General features: G+C 35.4%; 1 protein-coding gene across 6 annotated transcripts in view; it reads right to left on the bottom strand.

Moving 5' to 3' along the window:
• Positions 1-20,763, bottom strand: part of CCDC88A (coiled-coil domain containing 88A) — a 118,526-nt gene that overhangs the window by 12,928 nt on the left and 84,835 nt on the right. For 4 of the 6 annotated variants that reach the window (XM_061432394.1, XM_061432393.1, XM_061432391.1 and 1 more), the window contains exons 19-26: positions 15,831-15,992; positions 14,131-14,408; positions 13,751-13,894; positions 10,917-11,103; positions 5,980-6,125; positions 4,766-4,858; positions 4,423-4,637; positions 957-1,040 (exon numbers count right to left, since the gene is read on the bottom strand). In XM_061432394.1, coding sequence (XP_061288378.1) covers positions 957-1,040; positions 4,423-4,637; positions 4,766-4,858; positions 5,980-6,125; positions 10,917-11,103; positions 13,751-13,894; positions 14,131-14,408; positions 15,831-15,992 — 1,309 coding nt within the window. The remainder of the gene's footprint in view (positions 1-956; positions 1,041-4,422; positions 4,638-4,765; positions 4,859-5,979; positions 6,126-10,916; positions 11,104-13,750; positions 13,895-14,130; positions 14,409-15,830; positions 15,993-20,763) is intronic. The other 2 variants (XM_061432395.1, XM_061432392.1) reach the window with 1 other exon arrangement.

Below are 20,763 nucleotides of genomic sequence, written 5' to 3' on the forward strand. Positions count from 1 at the left end.
AAAGCAAATGAATCAGCATGGTTAATGTACTTGCTCTTATTTCTATTTTGTATTGATTATTGTCTATGGATTAATGTAAGTGAAATAAAAAACTAACCACAAGGTCATTTGAATTATGACATGCATTTAGCTGTATGAAATGAGGAGGCCAAAGCTTGATAAACTTCAGTAAATAATTTTATCACCCTCCACCCCCTTTAGAGGTAGGAAAAGGAATTTTACTCAGTACAACTGCTTTTTGAGCAGTGATGTGCAATGTAATTAGAAGCCTTCAAAATGTGGTTTTGTGGTGACAAAAATGGAATGAATAAAGGTAAGATGGAGAGCAATTCTTTACAGCATCACTACTGAAAATGATAAAGAGTCCTTGGTCAGAGCAGGTTACTGAAGAAATTATTCATTTTATGAATCAAATAAGTATACCAGTCAATAAAAACCTGAAAGAGAGGATATCCAGTGACAGACATTTAATGCGATTAATTACCCATTCCACTTAAAAAAAGAAAAACCAGAGTATCAGTATATAAAGAATGACAAACATTTTCAAGGATTACAGGCCATTTTATTTATTTATTTAATCCTAGTTCATTAAGAAAATAAATACCTAATGCTAAAGGTTTTGTTATATTTTCTTTAAGCAAATTTCTTTGGGAAGAAATCTTTATGGCATATAAAATTAAAGGTTTTTTTCTGCCAACTTTTAGAAAGCACTGGAAATTTATAAGTATATTACATGTATGACTAAACATATGCATGTATATGTATAAATGAACATACATATAATGCAGATTCAGTGCCAGTTTTGAAAAAAAAAATTCTTCCAGCTCCATGGGTTACAGGAAGACTGCACTTTGCAAAATAAGAAAATTGGCACAGTCCAGAGAATGGTTAGTGAAAATTAGTAATGGAAGCCAGTGTAGTCATTTGAAAGAAGCTGAACTGTCATAAAGTCTTACACATGGAACGACGGTAGCAGGCCTTCATTTTGTCTTTATCCTTCGGTCTGTTCCTCAAAAAGGGCAGTCTTTTCAGTGCAACCACTTTAATGTCAGAGCATGAGAAAAAACAGAAACAGAAAAATGAAAGAAAAAAGGGAGAAGAACAGATGGGAGTTAAATGTTGAAATTAAGGACAGAAATGAATGTCTGAGTTTCAGCTATGTAAGCTACACTACAGCTATTATTCTCGTGCTGCTGAGTGATTATGAAATATGAAATATGTACTTTGATACTTTAAAATACTTGGGAAAGCACTGAAGACAATGGTGAAAAACATACACTTAGAAAACCTGGACTGACTAAAGTCCTATAAATACAGGAAATAAGAACTACTTACTGAAGGAACAATTTTTCTAGTTAAGTTGTAAAGACAGATAGACCTATATTACTAGGGCCACTCTTGGTGGACCAGGGAGCATATGTGATGAAAATGTAGAAGGCTTTTCACGCCTCTGTTTTAACTCTGCTTTCTGTCATGCCAAGTGGCATGTGGGATCTTCATTCCCCAACCAAGGATCGCACCTGTGCCGCCTACAGTGGAAGCACATGGAGTCTGAACCACTGGACCACCAGGAAGTCCCCATTTTCTTTAACTTTTTAAATTATAAGGTTTTATTTTGGAAAAAAATAATTTAGGAAAATGTACATCCTGTATTTTAGCAAAATACCTCAACAAAAACTAAGGTGTTCCAGGATGTTTAAAATAACCTAAAGAAACTTTTAAAACTCTCATTATTTCTTTAAATGTTAACAAAGAAAATAGGAAACTACTTCTTGGTTTAAACTGAACTCTGATGCATTATTTAGAAGCACCACAGAAATATATATTCTTCTAAGACAAATCTTTCAAAAGATGGCTTGAGCAATTATATTAATTTCATTTTGCAAAAGATTGGCTGGAAGAAAAAACAAAAGTATTTTGATAGTAGCTTTTAAGCTCTGATAGCCTAAAAAATAAGGAGGCATCCTAAAAAGCAAGCAAAAATGATAGAAAATTATGTATTTATAACATTTTTAGATATTTTGAAGGGCTTTGGGAGTCAGTTTATTTAAAACAATCATAGCACGACACAGGGAAATTATCAATATATGAATGAAAATTAGGATTATAACTACAGTAGGAGTCATTAACATAAAAATTTAAATGTTCACTAGAGTAACATTCTTAAGCTATACTTTAATAAGATTTTAATGGAAAATATTATTATACCTCTTTGGAGCTGCAATTTAAGAGGCAGGGAAAAAACTCACATTAAGATTTAAAAGCATATTGCATACAGCCTTAATAACTAGGCTCTTTCTTACGGTTTGCTCTTATCTTATAAATAATAATAAGCTCTTTTGACAAACTGACAAGTATCACTCATTAAGGAGAATGCAGACATACAGCTTTTTAACTTACTTATTTGATTGCTATTAAGAATAGTCATGACTCATTTAAACTTTTTGTTTCTAGCTCGGAAAACACAGCTGTTTTCAATGATTAAAAAGAAATGAACTGAAAGCAATGTAAAAATGGACACTTAGCTAAAACAAAGCTGAATGGTTGCAACATGCACATGTCTTGTTTAGATACTTTCTTTTTCTGTTTTCAACTGTTTTCCATAGACTGCTTTACTGACACTCTTCCAAATGGAAAGGATAAGAGGAGTTTTATATTTGCCAGTGGTGGAAAGTGATCATTCTTATGGCAATTAGTTTGTAGACATACAATGTTCGCTTCCCAAACTATATTGAAATTATGGGAACATTAGAATGGTGGGGTTTTCTGCTTATTTTTAAAATTCTAAAACTGAATAACTGCTGGAAAGAAGAGTATTACTTCCTTCTGATTTTTACTCTGGATGTTTCCAGCATAGAGTATGAAGGAATGACAGACTGAGAATTTAAGATGACCTTAAAAAAGACTGTTGTACCTTTCTTATATATATTCTCCTACTTGAATTATCTTCCTTTAATTAAAAAAATTATATATACCCATGACCATTTCTCATTAAATCAGATGCCAGATATTTTATATCCAAAGGTAGTAGATAAAATTGAATCATCTGGCACCTTTTTAGGGAAAACTTGATCTAAACCAGACTAATTTTATGAGAACAGATAGAACTAAACCACTTTCTTATAACACAAACATGTTTGTATGTGTGCATGTATGAATATGGTACTCATGTACGTGTATGATTTTTTGTTGCTTACTTGTGGATTCTAGTTCTTAGGGTGCTATAGCTGTATTCTTAAATACAGCCTATAATGAATGTCTGATCTCTTACACTCTAAAACACTGTCTTTTCAGAGATAATTCCCCTGAGGACAAAACCATGTCTATACAGTTTTTTGAGTGTTTTGAGAGCTGCCCATACAGAGTCTATCCCTGGGAGAAGTAGTGGCTGCTTCTGCCTGCTATTTACTTCTAAAGAGTAATATTGAAATGTATATATTAATACATACAAATGTATACATATATATAGTATCTATCTTGTACATACGTCTTATGTATAAACATACACACATATATATGCTTTTAAATTTAGTGATTCTGGTGAGGGTGTGAGTGGATTCAAAATATCCTGTTTATATATGTTATAAAAACATTGTTAGTAGTCAAATTCTCCTATATCTTCAAAGGGCCTACCACTGGATTCTTTGCTCTTAAAATATTCTTCTTTAGGCTTTTACTTTGCTCTTAATGTTTAGCTAAACACACTAGTAATGAAATCAAGAGAGTATTAATTGTGGAAGTCACATTATGATATTACACTTCAACATTTGTAATTAAAAAAATTAAATCACAAGTTTATACAAAAACTTGTATCTCCAAATCCATTTTAACTGAACCTTTACCAAGCAATCCCTCAATAACTTTTATAACCTTCAATTATTTCTAAATCATTGAAAAACATTCTCTTCCAATTCATAGCTATTTTTCTTTGCTTCCTCCCCCTCAATGTAACTTTTTTCCAATTTGATACCATCAAAGTATGATTAAAACCTCATTCTAAAAAGCATTACTCTATTTAGTTACAAATAATTATGAAAATGAAATCTTATGAATATTTCTCAGTTGCTCCTCATAATTGCCCTGTGAAGTAGGACACAAAAGTAAAAGCCCTGCCCACATTAACAGAACTAGCAAGTGGCAGGGGTATTCTGGCTCTCATTTCACTGTTCTTTCTATACGATTTTACCTTCCTGGTCAAATGATGGTATCTCTTTGCATTTCTCTAAATACACAATAAAGAAAATAATGTGGCTATGCAGTACTGCAGTATGCAATGAATTTTAAAATCATATGAAGTTAAAAAGAAATGCATTCATCAGACATTATCCCAAAGGACTGCGGAAGCTATTTAAAAGAAATCTTTAGTAAGGAGTCTAAATCAATTCTAGAGATCACAAATGTTTAAAGAGTTTAAGCACTCACTGCTGCTTTTCTTGGTCCCCAAAGTTTGGCCATCTTCTAAAGAGTTTGAACCTACTGAAGAACTATCTTGACTATCTTGATGGGGGAGTTGAAGAAATCCTTCACTGGAGTCTGAGCGGGTTGGTGTTAAAGTTAGTGATTTCTGTCGTTCCCGATTAACGTCTTTCTTAGACTTTATCAATTTTCTCATTTTTAGAGTAATCCAGTTGCCTCTCCTAATAAAGTAATTTTTAAAAGTCTTATCAGTTTAAAATTCAGCATATAAATCCCTCTCAAAATCAGAATCTTTTTTTTCCTCAAAATGGAAAAAAAAAAACAAAAAACCCCAACTGGATAATAGTACCTTCTAGGAGGAGATGGGTCATAAAATTTGTATTGATCCATAATTTTCTCTTCTAATTTCTCCTTTTGTCGTCTTAATTCATTTAACTTATCACTATAAAAATAAAGTTACATTTAGGACATCATATTTTGTACAGTTATGAATATTATTTGGATTCTATAATCTAACTTCTCCCCAAAACACAAAGAAATACAGATACCATAGTTGACAACTAAGAATTTAATAGGGAGTAACAACAGAACTGTTTTCAAGTTTTTCATTGTCTTTTAATTTACAACTTACTTAAATAAAAGGATATAGGACTTAGAATCTCAATTTTCAACAGGATTTATTTGTCTGAAGGAAATCATCTATATTACAATATTATCATGACAAAAGAATTCTCTCAACATCTTTCTAAAGTTATTAAACAACATTATATGCATAAATACACTAGCTTCACCACAATTTACTAATAATCAAGCTCTGTCGATTGTTTCACATCTCTCTTGTACTTGATCTTAACTACCACTGCTTGTGAATTATTTTTCACTAGATTATTTCAACAACCTTAAAACTTATTCCTTGTCTCTAATTCTTAAAACCTCCAATCTATACTCTAATGTCATCAGTGATTTAAACAAACAGCACAAATCTGATCATATTACTGCCCTGCTCAAATTTTTCAGCAAGTTCTCTGTACAGCAAAGAAAAACCTTTGTAAAGTGGCTCCTGAGTGTTTAGCCACTTCTCTGCTACACCTCCTTCCACAATTTTGCTCCAGTATGAGCAATTAACTTTTAGACCATATATCATAATCATAATACAGTTTCATTACACCTCTTTTGTCTTTGCATTTGCTGCTCTCTTGGCCTGTTATGCCTCCTCAGGCAAAAGCCTACTGAATCTTTAAGTCTCAGCTCAATCATCTTTACAAAGTCCAGCTTCTCTTGCAAGCTAAGGTACTTCTGCCCCTCTATTTGCTGTATTTCTATGGCTTCCTATAACATACCTTCATTATAGAAATTATTTTTACTTCTTGTTTTATATTAATAGATCATTAAGAGCTGGATCTATATGTTTTCATTTTAGTATTTCTGGTTATTAGCATACTGCCCAGAACATAACCATTAAAATATACTGAAATAATAATGTTGAAAATTAGGAAAAATTAACATTGCATTCTCTCTGCCACCTGAGTAATATTTCAGAGTGAAAAATTATTTGGTACCTACATGTACTGTCTTTGTTCAACATGGAAAAGATCCTTGCTTTCCATATTCTGCTCCAATAGTGTTCTGTTCTGTAGCATTAATGTCTGAATTTGATCTAGTAGATGTCGATTTTCTTCTTCTAAATTTCCTTTAAGTTGGCTTAGCAACTGTTTCAAACACAAACATTTATTTTTTAAAATACCAACATTTACATTTGACACAAATCCCCCAAAGCATCTGAAAAATATAAAGTACTTCACAAAGTTTTAAGTCTTCTGCCAGTGAACAATCAGATGGTTGTCCTTTGATTAGAATTAGTGATTATTTTAGTAATAATGACATCTAAACTACTGGGTTATGTGCTAGACATTTATGTTTTCTTAATTCTCAGAAACACTGGGTTTAACATATAGTAAGCTATCTACTTCCAAAACCATTGCTGTCTTTACAACCGTTTTGACTTAAGAGTTCAAAGCTAGATACATATCTCTGGCCTTCTGTTTAAATAGCTATAAAATGCTAAACAAATTAGTAATTCTCTAAATCTTAACTACTCCACCCATCTATAAACTGAAGATAACAACTCTCATCCCCCAAGACTGTTGCAAGGATTAAATAATATATGTGAAGTAGCTGGTGTCATGCCTATGACACACAGTAGGTACTTTACCACATTCTTCCTCTAACCATTGTTGTCAAGAAACCTCAAAAGTTTGTGTATAATTTTTATGGCTTGAACCAAGGGAGTCAGGTAATATTGTAAATGGGTGGTCATATTACTGATTATTACTGGCAGTTAGGCTGCCAGCATGATTGAGCTGCTTCTCTGTAGTTAGCAGAAACTAGAAATATGTCTCAGGCCAGAGGTTCCAGCAGAAGTCAGAAAGCCCAAAGCAATGATTGTCAAAATTTAATATCACTTGTAGAATATATTTTTATAATAAAGATTTCTGAGTTCTAGCATTAGAATTCAGCAAGTTTGGATTTTTTTTTAGAGCTCTGTATTTTTTTTTAAAAAGCCAACAACAACCCCTTCTCAAAACAAACAAACAAAAAAAGACAAAAACCTGAAAACTTTCAGAAGGTAGAAATAAGCAAATAGTATAATACTATGAATATGCATAAATAGCCATCTAGATCTAACAACTGTCAATACTGTGCCGTTTTATTTATCTATATGTTGTTAAATTGAAACGTAACACATGTGGTAGATTCACTGCAAAATTGAATGCAGTTTTCCTCCCTGTACCCTCTTGTGCTGTGACTTCTTACTTTTCCTATCAAGAAGCGAAATCTATTAATACTTCGTCTCTTCTTGACCTGGAAATCCCTTTTGCTAAGGGAAGGAGGCAGAAGCGATGGTTTGATAGTTCCAAGCCCACGCCTCAAGAGGCTTATGTGTTTCCACTCAGGCTCCTGGAATCCTCTAGAAGGATGAGAGACCACACATGGCACAGAAAAGTTACACCAGCTGGGGCCACCTTAGACCAGCCAGCTCGAAAGGCGCATGCTGGCTCACTGCAGATACATAAGCAAGCCCTACTAAGATCTACTGATCTTGGACCACACATCAATGCAGACCAGCACATCTGCTCAGCTGACCCAGAGACTCAAGAGCAAAAGTAAATGTTTAGTCTCTTACCACTGAGGTTCTATGTTTCTTACACAGCATTACTGTATCAGCAGACAACTCATAAAAGATATATAGAAAAAAGAACAAATTTTAAGTGTACATACAGCTCAGTGAATTACCATAAAGTGAACTCAAGAGTGAACCAGTACTCAGATCAAGAAACAGCACATCAATTGTATTCCAGAAACATCTGTTGAGTGCTCTTCCAATTACCACACTTCCCATAGAGAAGTCTCCAATACTATGGATTCATTTTTCCATTCCCTTCAAATCACTTTATTATATGACTTAATCCCTAGCCAAGGGTGGGTTGATTGTTGGGACAATCATAAGGTAGTCAGGGCCCTTTCTGATTTCTCTTGAGCGGTCTTTGAGACCACCAGTGACATGCAGGATCTTACCAAGACCAATTATGGCTAGCTGTCTCATTCTCTGGATCTCCCATGTTAAATTTCTGAGTAGTCTGTTCATCTGTGATTTGCCCCATGCAGTGTTTCAGGCTACCTGAGTTAGCCTTTGACAACCCTCCAGTAGCAAAGCTGCTGGTTTCAAGGCATGCCTCTTGACTGAACTCCCAGTTATGGAGAAAGGGGAGGAGAAGACTCAGAATGGGAGAAGTCACAAAATAAACTGCAATTCCTACCAAAAGCTGAGTAGTTTTTCTTTAATTCTTCTCAATTTGTTTTATGTCTCTGCTTGAGTTCCAGAGCCCTAAAAGTGGTTGTTTTTATATCTTCTTCCCATTCTGTTGTTTCCGGGAAAGTGCATTTGTCACGTTCCTTTTTTCTCTCTGGCCATGTTGTGCAGCATGCAGGATCTCAGTCCTTGTTTGTCATGTTTTCTGTAAGTCTGGACTTCCCTGGTGGTTCAGATGGTAAAGCGTCTGCCTACAATGCGGGAGGCCCGGGTTTGATCCCTGGGTTGGGAAGATCCCCTGGAGAAGGAAATGGCAACCCACTCCAGTACTCTTGCCTGGAAAATCCCATGGACGGAGGAGCCTGGTAGGCTACAGTCCATGGGGTTGCAAAGAGTCAGATACGACTGAGCAAATTTACTTCACTTTCTGTAAATCTATGACCTCTATTATATTTTATTTAGATTTTATAAATCACAAGCAGAATGAAGGTTCCATAATTTCTGAACTTTGCTGCATAATTAAATATATATGATATCAAACTAATTTTTCCTTCCATTAGTTTGTGATTTCAGACAAAAAGCTTTTAAGTATTATTTTCTGCTACAGTCTATTCCTTTTTTTTTCTTCAGTCTATTCCTAATTCTATTTAAGGGTTTTGCTTAAGTGCTGATTTTCTAAGTTTCAAGAAATTCAGATGTTAAGCTATACTCAAAACTTTAACGATTTAAAGACCAATCACAAAATGTAAGAATTATAATATTTAAGGCTTTCAGAATTCTTTTTCTATTTCAAAATTTCTATCACATTATCAACTCATCATAGGAAGAAGCCCAGAATCATGTTAAGAGCACAACTGTATACATAAGGCAGATGTCACTTCTGTTCTAAACTTTCCCAATAGCTCCCCTGTTTTACTCAGAAAAGTATTTTACAATGGCCTATAAGGCAACATGGGCTTCCCCTGTGGTGCAGTGGTGGTAAAGAATCTGCCTGCCACTGCAAGAGAACAAGAGATGCAGGTATGATCCCTGGGTCAGGAATATCCCTTGGAGTAGGAGATGGAAACCCACCCCAGTATTCTTGCATGGAAAATTTCATGGGCAGAGGAGCTTGGTGGCCTACAGCCCAGGGGGTTGCAAAGAGTTGGACAAAACTGAGAACAACACATACATAGGGCAATGTATCTGGCCCAGGAATATCTCTGAGCTCATCTCCTCCCACTCTCCTCGTTTGCTCATTCTACTCCAGCCACACTAGCTTCCTTGAGTGTTCCTCAAACACACCAGGATTCCTCTGGTCTAGATTAACTGTGTGGGCTGACTGCCTGGAAGGTTCCTTCCTCAATGTCCACAAAACAACACACTGCTGCTGCTACTGCTAAGTCGCTTTAGTCGTATCGGACTCTGTGCGACCCCACAGACGGCAGCCCACCAGGCTCCCCCGTCCCTGGGATTCTCCAGGCAAGAACACTGGAGTGGGTTGCCATTTCCTTCTCCAATGCATGAAAGTGAAAAGTGAAAGTGAAATCTAGATAAAATATAATAGAAGTAATAGATTTACAGAAAGTGAAGTAAATTCGCTTAGTCGTATCCGACTCTTTGCGACCTCATGGACTGCAGCCTACCAGGCTCTTCCATCCATGGGATTTTCCAGGCAAGAGTACTGGAGTGGGGTGCCATTGTCTTCTTCAAACAATACACTAATCTCCTTCAAATCTTTGTTCAGTGATGCCTAGTTAAAATTGCAATTTGTATTTCTCATCTATTCTGGCAGTCCTCATCCCCTTTTACCTCTCTCCATTTTTACTTGTACATAACTTTTATCTTGTAACATACTATATGTGTTGCAGACTAATTTTCAAAATGGTTACAGCAGTATTTCCAGTCCATGTGCTCTTCCAGAATCTTGCCATTCACCATCAAGAGGCTGAGTCTCTCTTTCCCTTTAACCTGGATGGGACTCTGCCTCAATGACTAGAATGCAGGGGAAATGATGCTGCATGACTTCTGGGGCTTGATCATTAACACAGAGATGCCTTCTGTCTGGTTCTCACCATGGTGTTGGAAAGCCCAAACCAGTCCATGGGGAGAGATCACAAGAAGAGGAGACTGACGCTTTCAGCTGATGGCCAGCATCAACCACCAAACATGCAATTAGCCTTTCAAATCTTTCAGCTGAGGGCCCACATTTAAGTGGAGGAGACAGACTGGCCCCAATGTACCTGTCCAAATGCTGACCCACTAGCTATGGGAGCACTCATATATACCACTGTATTTTGGGGTAAATTGCTATACAGCCATATGTAACAAAACACTGAAACACTATATATTTTCACTATGCATTATATTTATTGTCTACTTCCTTCCACCAGAATATAAATTCCACAAAGGAAGAGATTTTTCCCTTTTTGGTTTACATGCCAAATGGTCAGTAAACATTTTTTCATTAAACAAGGGTTAATTTGTCCAAGTATGTGAACATATGAGTTTAATAGTAAAAAATGTTGAAATTAAAGAAGGAAGAAGGAGGTTTTTCTAAATTATTTGTGAATTTAAATTATCCCTAGTTTTTTTAGAAATATCTCATTAAACATTAAACATACTGCTACTGTCATTATGATGGTTTACCTTTTTAGGCTAGTCTTAATGCCTAAAGGAAGGAAACGGCAATTAAATTTGTTAAGCTCACCTCACACTGGTTATTTAGCTTGGTGGATGTGATGTCCAATTGTTGGTACTGTTCCTTCAACTTTGAAAATTCCGCTTCTAATCTTGTTTGTTCCAGTTTTGAATTATTTAGAAGACTTTTCAAGTTTTTATGGTCAGTTTGTAAAACTTCAGTCTCTTTTAAAAGCTGATTATATGTATGATTCAACCTATAATTGGAAATCATGATAGAAAGACTGTCTTCATAGCTTTCATTGTAATTTACACAATGTGAAACTGCTGTAAATCACATTTAGACATACTTAAAGAATAGAAAAGATTCTCTTGCCAGTGACTAAACTCATCTAGAATCAATTCCAAGTCTGTAAAAACTAAATTAAAAAAATTTTAAGCATTAATCAGAAAATATTTAGCTTAAAGGACAAAGGAGAAAATAACCAATCCAGTATTAATTAACCTCGAGAATTCAAAGATTCTATAATTCAACATGAAAAATAAAGAAAAATCAGATCAAACAAATAATCAATCCAGTATGAGAGATGGTAACCTATCAATCTGTTGCCAGATAACTAAGATATACATACTAAAATCAAAATTCTAGTAATTGAGATTTCTGCAAATTATTCATATTTATGCAGTCCTCAATTACTAATGACAAATTTTGGATTTTTAAAAAAAATCAAACTATAGCCTTATCTGTCCTTTCTACTATTACATCTTTAGAACAAGGTCCACTGACCTCTAAGAGAGAGATCAGCATATTTTTTCTGTAAAGGACCACAGAGTAATAAATACCTTAGGCTTTATGGGTTGCATGCTATCTATAGCATGCTCTTCTTTTTTGTTCCCCATCACATTTTAAGGTGTTAAAAACTGTTCTTTGTTTGGGAGCTATACAAAGCAGGTTGCAGTCTAGATATGGCCTGCTAAGTTAGCTGTAGTTTACCAACCTTGATCTTAACGGCATTAAGATCTGGAACTCATACAAGGTAGAGAAAGCCAAACAAACTTTTTCTCAGCAAGATATTTGCTCACAACTATCTAATAATTTATTTCAACTCATTTCCTAAAGGATTTGAGTCTGTTTATAATAATTATAAATAACAAAATAATACATTAAAAAAATAAGACTTGGTAAAAAAGTAAAATGGCAACACCAGAAACATCCCATAAACGCTCCATTAGCAGGCTGAATCCATGTATGAATGCATACCATGTGTGTGACAGCTGTGTAAACCTCACAGAGGCATACAGATAACTACTTAATGCTTTAAGGAGAGGGAGATATAAAAAGAATATAGAATGTCCTCAATATCATCCCAAAGGCAGATACTAAAATCAGCTCTTTAAGAGAGTTTTTTTTACACTGTCCCTCAAAGCTGAGAACATTAACACAGAAATGCAATTCAGATAACATAATTCCAAAGATGCCAAGATAACCTAGTATATGTAAGAAGCTTTCTTGTCTTGGCATTATCTAAGATTAAAACTTAGGTGATTTAGAGAAATGAATAAACTATTGTTCTTTAGATTAAGTCTCCACAAATATCTTTTATTTGTGAAAGAGTTCTTCCAGGTTTTACTTGAAGCATTTTCTTTCCTGAGGACACAGCCATGAGTGCACAAAAGCTGGGTAAGAAACCAAAGTACTGAGACACAGAAAATACTCTACTCAAGACCATTCTTCCCCTCCAAGACTGCATATTGGGTGAACTGCAATCAAATTCATCAAGCTCAAATTCTTCTTGTCAGTTAGGTTGAGTTCCTTCTCTGGAGACTCATCATTTACATATACAATTAGATTCTGGAAGGTCTACTCAAGTTCACAAGCTGCCCCAGTTTGTTTTGAATTCCAACAAGAAAAAAGGTTAGGTTCAAGATGGGATTTCCACAGTAAATGCATTCCCCAATGTTCTACCTGTAATAATAACAACAACTGTGTCCTTGTATCCTATAACTTGTCACAATTTGGTCTTTCATTGTTTATAATATACAAATACATGCTCCTTGATTCTAGCTTGGTGTTGAGATTATTAAGTTCAAATCCATCAGTACAGAATTTCTATTTGTAACAACTAAATTAAAAACTACTGAGTATGAAAATGGCTCGAGAAGTTTAGGGATTTTTTTTTTAATAAAAGAAAAGAAATAGATGTTTAATTCTAAAAATAAACTGCATTAAATTCATAATAGGATAAATACTGAATGATACCCATTTGAATTTTGTGTGCTTTTAGCACTTTCACTAGGGCAATGTAAATACAGTAAACAAATGTTCAGATTGTTCAAATTTTTCAAAGGCTTCTAAAAATTTTTTGAAAATGTACCCTTATGGAGTAGGCTGATCACCAGTTGACAAGTTTTGATTTTGCCAAGGCTTCAAATTAAAAAATAACTGCCCCATGGTAATATGAGCTTATTAATATGTAAGACAGTTAAAAATAAGACTACAAAACGAGTTAGCTAGAAAATGACAAGGCCACTCACTTGTAGCAACTCTGAAAGACAAGAATTATGATACCAGACTAGCAGAAAGAAAGATATAAAGAGTCAGGTTTGACTACATTCTGTCTCAATAAAGTATACAAATGCAATCAACATACAGAAATTTTGTTATATACTGTGCCTTACAAACTTAAGTATTTGAATAAATCAAAAGAGAAACAATCAGAGAAAGTTCAAGACCCACACTCTTGTCTGAATCACTTATAACTAGCTAAATGATGCTGTTGGGTAATTTATGTATTACCCTGGTGTCTTTTTTAAAAATTCTAAGTTATGGGTAGTACTGCAAAGGGGTAACATACCCGTTGGATATAATGAATACAAAATTATATATATATACATATTTATTACCTATCATTTTCACCACAAAGCTTCTTGAATTCTGCAGCTACAGTCTCATGGTTTTTGTTTTTAAGCAGCATTTTTTCTTGTTCTACTTTCAGTGTTTTTTCCAAATCTTCCAACTGTCCTTTCTGTTTTAGTAACTGATTGTAACTGGAAAAAAAATGTTATGCATTTGGTTTATAATATTTCTTTAGAAAAAAAAATTTTAGAAATAATGGAAATGAGTTAATTTAATAAATATCACATAAAGCATGTAAGTTTATATACATTTCCTATATAAATTATCTCAGATCTGTTTAACATATGAAATTTATTACATTATTCAATTCAAATTGTTTTCTTAAATTGGTTTTAAGGTAACAATACAAGAAAAGATGATAAATTACCGATCTTCAAGGTCTTTATGTTCCACCTCAAGATTTTTGTGGGCAGACTTTAGAGTTCCATGTTTAGCAATCAGAGTCTCATATTCTGAAGCCTGCCGTTCATGTAGGAGTTCCAGCTTTTCATGATCTTTGACCAGAGAATCATAGAGAGATTTCAGATCTTCTCGCTCTTTGATTACAGATTCATTTTCATTTTCTAAGGAAGACTGCTGGATTAGGAGTTGTGCATTCTGGTTCATAAGTGAGGTACTTTGGGAATTAAGGGTGGAATTTTCAACCTACAAGAATGTATACTGTATCAGACATCAGAAAAATAGTTTATTTATAATTCTTTTACAATAAAAGAATGTTAACTTTAGGAAGCACTAAATAAATCACAGCAGATATATTCATATTATACTAAGAAAATTTGGATTTTAGATCCCAAAAAGGTAGACTACCATTTAATTTTGATTTTTGGTAGGTGTTAAATATTTTTTGAATTGATTATTTTAAATGAAGGTGATTAGCAAAAATCCCATAAGAGTAAAAAATTTTAAATGCCAGTTTATCATTTTCTAGAAGTTGACTGACAGTTGATAGAGCTGAAAAACTACTTGTGAAACTCAACTGGTAATTTTCTCAAGTCTAAATTAAACCAGGGCTTTCCAGGAGGCTCAGTGGTAAAGTATCCACCTGTCAATGTAAGAAATGCAGGAGACATGGGTTCAATCCCTGGGTTCAGAAGATCCCTTGGAAAAGGAAATGGCAACCCACTGCAGTATTCTTGACTGATAAATCCCATGGACAGAGGCACCTGGTAGGCTACAGTCCATGGGGGTCACAAAAGAGTCACACACAACTTAGCAACTGAACAACTAAATCAAATCAGTATATTCTTTTTCATTTGGAAAAGAGTTATAGAAAGAACTTTTGGATTCAGAGGGGGAACAACTCCACTTTTTAAGAGGTTTCAGAGAGTTGTACTTTCCCCTACCTGACTGCTCTATTTGAAAAGACACTGCTGCTGCTACTGCTGCTAAGTCACTTCAGTCGTGTCCGACTCTGTGCGACCCCATAAACGGCAGCCCAGCAGGCTCCCTAGTCCCTGGGATTCTCCAGGCAAGAACACTGGAGTGGGTTGCCATTTCCTTCTCCAATGCATGAAAGTGAAAAGTGAAAGTGAAGTCACTCAGTCGTGTCCGACTATTAGCGACCCCATGGACTGCAGCCTACCAGGCTCCTCCTCCATGGGATTTTCCAGGCAAGAGTGCTGGAGTGGGGTGCCATTGCCTTCTCCCTGAAAAGACACTAGTAGTATTAATTGCAAGATGGATCCTTTGAATTAAGGGTAAGTCTAAAGACAAAATTCTCATGCTGTTATTTTCCAATAACCTAACTGATATGTTACAATGATACTTTAAACAAGGGTTTCTACCTGATTAATTATAATTAACTTGTTGAAATGGGTGAAAGGCCATAAAGTCAATGTAAATAAAATTATTTTTATTTAATGAGTAAATTTATTACTTTAGACACTCTGACATTTTCAAAATGCTGATACCCAAAAATTTGGCATAGTACTATATAAAAATACTTTATCTTCAACTAATTGTTAAATTCACTCACTAAGAAAAAATGTTAGCTTATGTCTATTCATCCTTATTTTAAACCATAATTCAAGAGTTTTGTTGCATATCCCCACAATGTTACATTACAACCTGAAGCTTGGCGTTCTGTGTTTGAAGAGTGGTATTCTGCTCCTGTAATGATACTGTCTGCCTCTGAAGTGCAAGAATCTGAGCCTGCAAATTATTGTTCTGTGTTTCAAGTTGTTTCAGTTGAGTTTTCAATGCTTGCTTCTCTGCTTGCAGTGTAGCATTCTGAATAAAGAAAAAACATATTAAAAATAAAAGCATCAAACATATTTCTGTTTAACAGATACTAGAATGTTATACAAGTGTTCATTACCATGCTAATCCAAAAAATCTCAACAACCTTAAAAGAGAAAAAGACAAGACATTTCCCCTGTAACCCAAATTGTAAAAAGATACTTAATCTAGGAAAGAAAGCAATACTAAAACCTTAATACTATTGTCTCTGTGTTCTGCCTGTTTTATAATGTCCAAAGAACAACATATTCCATTATAAGTATATTTATTAACAAAACAAACTAGAATGGGATTGTCAGTTCTGTGATTTTTATGCTACTCAAAAGTGCCCGGAGCAAACAGGGCTGTGTCTAGCCAAGAGACAGTGAACCTTCTGCTAACTCCCCAGAGGCAAATACCCATGTACACATACACAAATATGTATCGGTCCCTGGGGTAGCAGCAAAATTAAGTGTTTTACAAACACAATTATTTAGAAGAGAGGCAGGAACAATCTTAACCATCTGTTTAAAAAATTTAGTACATAATAGACCTAACAGATGTTACATACTTTTCTCCAGTGTTTTTTTTTTCATGGTAGAACACACTTACTACAACTGTTTTAGCTATATGACTTCTGGAATGAATCCAAATAAAACATACTATTTTCAATTTTCCTAATATATAGGATCATATTTCAATTCTATAATTAAATGGCTGAACTGCCATGCAAACCATTATATTTAAAATGTGATGTTTGTTTTAAATATTATATTCTCAGGATTATTTCTAAATAAAAACTCATTTAAAAATTAGCATCAAAAAATATAAACAAAGAATCCTCTAGAAAATCAAAATAAAACTTTAATATACAAGGCCAGAATTTATATATATTGCAACATGCAAAAAAGATTACAACTGAATCACAACAGATATCTTTATCATTATTTTATATTATTGGACAATGACAACATTCACTTTATAGGCTTTCAAGTTATATATACTACATGTCACAGTATAAAAGTTCAATCATGAATTAATTGATATTATACTATAAAATCAAAGGTGAGAAAGAAAAATGCTTTAAAATAAATGTTGACATTGTACTTCTCTTTTGTTCATCTGATCACAAAGGGTAAAAAAAGTTTACACTAGAAAAATAATATGGGATCAGTTCAGTCAGTCAGTTAAGCTGCTCAGTCGTGTCCGACTCTTTGAGACCCCATGAATCACAGCACGCCAGGCCTCCCTGTCCATTATCAACTCCCGGAATTCACTCAAACTCATGTCCATCGAGTCAGTGATGCCATCCAGCCATCTCACCCTCTGTCGTCCCCTTTTTCTCCTGCCGCCAATCCCTCCCAGCATCAGTCTTTTCCAATGAGTCAACTCTTCACATGAGGTGGCCCAAGTATTGGAGTTTTAGCTTCAGCATCAGTCCTTCCAAACAAAACCCAGGGCTGATCTCCTTCAGAATGGACTGGTTGGATCTCCTTGCAGTCCAAGGGACTCTCAAGAGTCTTCTCCAACACCACAGTTAAAAAGCATCAATTCTTCGGTGCTCAGCCTTCTTCACAGTCCAACTCTCACATCCATACATGACCATTGGAAAAACCATAGCCTTGACTAGACAGACCTTTGTTGGCAAAGTAATATCTCTGCTTTTGAATATGCGATCTAGGTTGGTCATAACTTTCCTTCCAAGGAGTAAGTGTCTTTTAATTTCATGGCTCCAGTCACCATCTGCAGTGATTTTAGAGCCCCCAAAAATAAAGTCTGATACTGTTCTGACTGTTTCCCCATCTATTTCCCATGAAGTGATGGGACCAGATGCCATGATCTTCGTTTTCTGAATGTTGAGCTTTAAGCCAACTTTTTCACTCTCCTCTTTTACTTTCATCAAGAGGCTTTTTCATTCCTCTTCACTTTCTGCCATAAGGGTGGTGTCATCTGCATATCTGAGGTTATCGATATTTCTCCCAGCAATCTTGATTCCAGCTTGTGTTTCTTGCAGCCCAGCGTTTCTCATGATGTACTCTGCATATACGTTAAATAAGCAGGGTGACAATATACAGCCTTGACGTACTCCTTTTCCTGTTTGGAACCAGTGTGTTGTTCCATGTCCAGTTCTAACTGTTGCTTCCTGATCTGCATACAGGTTTCTCAAGAGGCAGGTCAGGTGGTCTGGTATTCCCATCTCCTTCAGAATTTTCCACAGTTTTTTGTGATCCACACAGTCAAAGGCTTTGGCATAGTCAATAAAGCAGAAATAGATGTTTTTGTAGAACGCTCTTGCTTTTCGATGATCCAGTGGATGTTGGGAATTTGATCTCTGGTTCCTCTGCCTTTTCTAAAACCAGCTTGAACATCTGGAAGTTCACAGTTCACGTACTGCTGAAGCCTGTCTTGGAGAATTTTGAGCATTACTTTTCTACCGTGTGAGATGAGTGCAACTGTGTGGTAGTTTGAGCATTCTTTGGCATTGCCTTTCTTTGGGATTGGAATGAAAACTGACCTTTTCCAGTCCTGTGGCCACTGCTGAGTTTTCCAAATTTGCTGGCATATTGAGTGTAGCACTTTCTTATATACCATTCTGATATAACAAAAAAGTGCACCATTTTCCACTTATATATGTGAGATATATAAGTATATTCACTTATACTGTTATAGTTCAGCTCTTCAGAAACCAAAATGTACAAGCTCTAATGAGTCTGGGTATCCTTAATATGAAAAACTCCTATAGTCTATAATGAATGGAAGAGATAACTGAGAGTAGATAGGGTATCTAAGAACAAGAGAAGGTTTACAATGGAAAATGATGACGTTAACAAACATATGTACTAGCAAATCAGCAAAAATTACCAGTCTAATATAGGGTAGCCATCTTTATAAACCCATTATCTAAATGAGTACAATATGTCAACCAGGTAATTTCTCCCCAGTGGAAATTTACAGATGAAGTAAGTGGGAAAAGAGATTCATCTTATAGAATATAACACACCAAGTTTTCTGAAATTAATTTTTAATCCAGGTGATTGATAGATAAATATATATGACTGAATAATGAAACATGAATTTTTATATGTAGCTGATAAATACAAAAAAGGATATAAAATAGCTCACTAATAATTTAAAACACACAAATTAAAATATTTTCTATCACTTAAATAGAAATTACAAGGTTGGGAATACCCAATGTCAATCTGGAATAACAGATATTCTATTAGTGGAACTGAAAATTCACTTTTTTGAAAAGCTTTTACAACAGTTTATCAATTAAAATTAAATACACACACAGAAATCTCTCTCTAGATATGCTCTTTGGCCTATCAGTTCTACTGTCAGCAATTTACTACCCTAGGACGTTCCCTGGCGGCCCACTGTTAAGACTCTGCCAGCCCAATGTAGGGGGTGCAGGCTCGATCCCTGGTTGGGGAACTAAGACCTCACATGCTGTGGGTCCAAGAAAGTTAGGGCTTTCAAGGTGGTGGTAGTGGTAAAGAATCCACCTGCCAATGCAAGAGATATATTAAGAGACTCGGGTTTGATCCCTTGGTCCGGAAGATCCTCTGAAGGAGGGAATGGCAACCCCCAGCAGTTTGGAGAAGGCAATGGCAACCCACTCCAGTACTCTTGCCTGGAAAGTCCCATGGACGGAGCAGCCTGATAGGCTGCAGTCTGTGGGGTCGCGGAGGGTCAGACACAACTGAGTGACTTCACTTTCACTTTTCACTTTCATGCACTGGAGAAGGAAATGGCAACCCACTCCAGTGTTCTTGCCTGGAGAATCCCAGGGACAGGGGAGCCTGGTGGGCTGCCGTCTACGGGGTTGCACAGAGTTGGACACGACTGAAGTGACTTAGCAGCAGCAGCAGCCAGTATTCTTGCATGGAGAATCCGACAGACAGAGGTGCCTGGAGGGCTGTAGTCCATAGGGCTGCAAAGTCGGACTCAGCTGAAGCAACTTAGCATGCAGAACATGTTAGGGGTTCCCAGGTGGCACTAGTGGTAAAGAACCTGCCTGCCAATGTAGGAGACTTAAGAGATGGGGATTCAATCCCTGGATGAGCAAGGGATTCCCCTGGAGGAGGAAGTAACAACCCATTCCAGTATTCGGCTGGATAAGGTCCATAGGGTCACAAAGAGTTGGACATAATAGAAGAGAATTAGGATGGAGAAACATGTTATAACATGGATTTTCACAGCAGCAAAATCTGAAAAATAACTTGAATGTCCACTGATATGGAATTTATTTAAATCAATTATGGTAATATATACACAATGGAATAGTATGTGGTCATTAAATAAAATTATATAGCTCTGTATGTGCTAAAATAGATCTAAGATAAAATAATTGAAAAATGGAAATAAGGTCTCAAAAATGTAAATCTGTAAAAGAAATAAAACTCTTATAAACAGATACCTCACAAACATTTTCTGGAAATATAAAACAGTTTTCAGTGATTATTTTTGGATGAAAAAGTAGAAATTAGTAGTGTAAGAGATTAACTTTTGTCTTCACGGCTTAGTTTTCAATAAACAAATTAGAAAACAATAAAACCAAAGTTAGCTTAACGCTCAACATTCAGAAAACTAAAATCATGGCATCCGTCCATCACTTCGTGGCAAATAGATGGGGAAACTGGAAACAGTGGCTGACTTTATTTCTTTCTGCAGAATCACTGCAGATGGTTGATTGCAGCCATGAAATTAAAAGATGCTTGCTCCTTGGAAGGAAAGTTATGACCAACCTAGACAGCATATTAAAAAGCAGAGACATTAC

Source organism: Bos javanicus, chromosome 11 (assembly GCF_032452875.1).
Source record: "Bos javanicus breed banteng chromosome 11, ARS-OSU_banteng_1.0, whole genome shotgun sequence".
Taxonomy (NCBI): Eukaryota; Metazoa; Chordata; class Mammalia; order Artiodactyla; family Bovidae; genus Bos; species Bos javanicus.